This window comes from Guillardia theta, assembly GCF_000315625.1.
Source record: "Guillardia theta CCMP2712 unplaced genomic scaffold GUITHscaffold_77, whole genome shotgun sequence".
NCBI lineage: Eukaryota > Cryptophyceae > Pyrenomonadales > Geminigeraceae > Guillardia > Guillardia theta.
This window is the reverse complement of record NW_005434597.1, coordinates 298069-301013: the sequence shown is the minus strand read 5'-3', so window position 1 is coordinate 301013 and position 2945 is coordinate 298069. Positions and strand designations below refer to the sequence as shown.

Here is a 2945-nt window from a genome sequence, read left to right as displayed (position 1 = left end):
AGAGGACTGCGTGAAGATCCTGTGACACTTTCCTGTTGTGGGGATGCGGTCGGTCCCAGAAAGTCCTGTCTTCCATCCCCTCCGTTCAGCTGTTAGGCGGAATGGTGGACAATGACCGAGAAGGGGTGCAGATGAGTGGAGACACCAAGGATTGCTATAATGAAGGAGGAAGGAATCCGTGCATCATTTGTCGGGGTTGAGGTATGAAAGAGGAGGGAGGAGGGAGGAGGGCAGGAAAGGAGGAGGGCAGGACATACCAAGGGTGGAGGAGGAGGAGGGGGGGGCGAAAGGAGGAGAGATTGGTATGAATGATGTGGGGAAGGGAAACAGTAAGATGTGATAAACCAGAAGAAGAGCGAGGAATAGGACATGAAGGAGGAGAAGGAGAAGAAGAAGGAGGAGGTCAAGGAGGAGAAGGTGGAAGAGGACGAGGAGGAGGGGGAGGTGGATGTGGTAGTGATGATGATGGGGTCCCAGTTTGGGAGAGAAAAGAGCGGGAGCAGAGCTTCTCACCTCAATTCAGTCTTGCCGACGCCCGTGGGCCCTAGGAAGAGAGCAGAGCAGGACGGGAGTCTCACAGGAGAGATCCCAACCCTCGACCGGAGGATCGCCGTGCTCACCGCGTCAACCGCTTCCTCCTGCCCGACCACTCGCTTTCGGATCTCTGACTTGAGCTCCAGCAACCGGCTCCTCTCCGTCTTCCCCAGCCGGGCAACAGGGATGCCCGTCCAGCGAGACACGATGGAACGAACCTCGTCCGGACCCACCACCTCACCGGAGAAGATCGGGAGGGAGCCCGCGCTCGAGGCCGTCAGGTTCTGAAGCTCCTGCTGCAGGGCAGGGAGCACGTCGTACTTGAGCTCGGCGACTCGGTCGAGGAGGTAGCGCCGCTCCAGCTCCGAGATGCTCAGCTTCGTCTGTTCGATCTGCTGGCGTAGGTCGTGCAGCCTCCTCCTCCTGAACCTCTCCTCCTTGTACGCTGCCTGCAGAGGCCCCAGCTCCATGTTGATCCTGTCGACCTGCGCCTGGATCTCAGCCGCGCGGAGGGCGGACGAGGGGTCGTTGAGGTCCTTCCTGAGAACCCTCAGCTCTACGTCCAGCTGCAGCCGACGCCTCTCGAGCCTGTCGATCTCCTCCGGCTTCGAGTCCAGCTGGACGCGGATGGAAGAGCAGGCCTCGTCCACCAGGTCAATGGCCTTGTCGGGGAGGAAGCGCATGGTGATGTACCGCGAGCTCAGCTCACACGCCTGCACCAGCGCCGCGTCCGAGATCCGCACGCCATGGTGGGCCTCGAACTTCTCCTTGACCCCCCTCAGGATGGAAATCGCGTCCTGCACGCTCGGCTCTCCCACGTGGATCATCTGAAACCTCCGCTCCAGCGCCCCGTCGCTCTCGATGTACTTCCTGTACTCGTCGTAGGTGGTGGCCCCGATGCACCGGATCTGGCCCCGAGCAAGCGCTGGCTTCAGCAGGTTCGCCGCGTCCATCTCCCCTTTCTCGTTCCCCGCGCCGATGAGCAGGTGAAGCTCGTCGATGAAGAGGATCACCTTACCTTCCGACTTCTCGATCTCCTCCAGGATGTCGCGCATCCTCTGCTCGAAGTTCCCTCGGAACGCCGTGTTGGCCACCAGCGACCCGAAGTCGAGCGTGAACAGCTTGCACTCCCTCAGCGTGCTCGCTACATCCCCGTCAAGAATCCGCTGCGCCAGCCCCTCCACGATCGCCGTCTTCCCTACTCCTGGCTCACCCACTAGCACTGGGTTGTTCTTGGTCCGCCTGCAGAGGATCTGGACCAGCCTTCGGATCTCGTCCTCCCTTCCGATCACAGGGTCCAACTTCCCTGCACGGGCCTCGGCGATCAAGTCCTTTGAGTACTTCTCTAGCTCAGTGAAGCTCTGCTCGCTCTTGACAGCCTTGAGCCTCCTCGCCGCCCCCGACAGCTTGTTCGGGTTCACCCCCGCTTCCTCCAGCGCTGACCTCACCACGTCGTCCATCTCGACTGACAAGAGGAACAGCTCGAAAACGTCTACTTTCTCTCCCTTCATGTCGTTGACCGCCTTGTACAGCAGGTTCTGCAGCCTCGGGCTGATGTTCAGCTCCTCCCCAGCCGCTGCCCGATCAGTCCGATGGTTGGCGAGCCATCGCTCTAGACTCTTTGTCACCAGCTCCAGCACGTCGTTCTTCCGCTCCTCGTTCGTAGCGCTCGCCAGGATCTCCCGCCCGATCCCCTTCTTGTCCTCCAGCATCACCACAACGATGTGCACGGGGGTCAGCTCCGGGTTCTTGTACACCTTCGCCTTCGACTGGGCACGTTCCAGGACCTCGAGGGCCCTGTAGGTGTAGAGGTGGCTCTCGTCGCTAGCGTCGCCTCCTCTCAGTCTCAGTGACCCGGCTGTGCGGGAAGGAGGACGGGGGGGGATAAGAGATGGAGGAGGAGGATGAGAAGGATGAAGGGTCTCTGATGTAGTAGACAGTGAATGCGGGTTTGCGATGGCAACACGGAAGCTGTGAGGGGACGCTGAAGGACGAGTGGAGACGCTGATTGGGCGCCATGTCACGAACAGGATACTCACGATAATAGAAAACGATCTCATTGCTCCCATGGTCAAACTCGGCCAAAACTTTCACAAGGATTGAAGTGCTTCCATGCCTGGAGAGAGGGAGTGAGTGAAGGAACAAGAAAGTCTCATAATCTGAGACATTATCGTCGTGTTTGTGTTGTCGTCATCATCTATATCATCATCAACTCCAACTCCGACTCTAACTCCATCAGCAACTATACTATCACCCTTGTGAACTGCCATCTACCCTGGTTTGACCTGAGAGTGAGAAAAAACAATCTTCACTCGAGTTTGTTGGGTTTGTCACGAGATCTTATCATATCGTCTGCCATACTGCTCCTCTCGTCCCCCCTCTCCCTCCTCTTCTCACCATCAATCTATCTC

The 2945-nt window shown here is 58.5% G+C and overlaps 1 protein-coding gene across 1 annotated transcript in view; it reads right to left on the bottom strand.

Annotated features, from left to right (window-relative positions):
• Window positions 1-2603, bottom strand: part of GUITHDRAFT_158436 (hypothetical protein) — a gene marked incomplete at both ends in the record, with an annotated part of 4319 nt that extends 1716 nt beyond the window's left edge. The window contains 3 exons of the mRNA XM_005826177.1: window positions 29-32; window positions 514-1940; window positions 1983-2603. Of these exons, the coding sequence (XP_005826234.1) occupies window positions 29-32; window positions 514-1940; window positions 1983-2603 (2052 nt within the window). The remainder of the gene's footprint in view (window positions 1-28; window positions 33-513; window positions 1941-1982) is intronic.
• Between the last annotated feature and the right edge of the window lie 342 nt (window positions 2604-2945).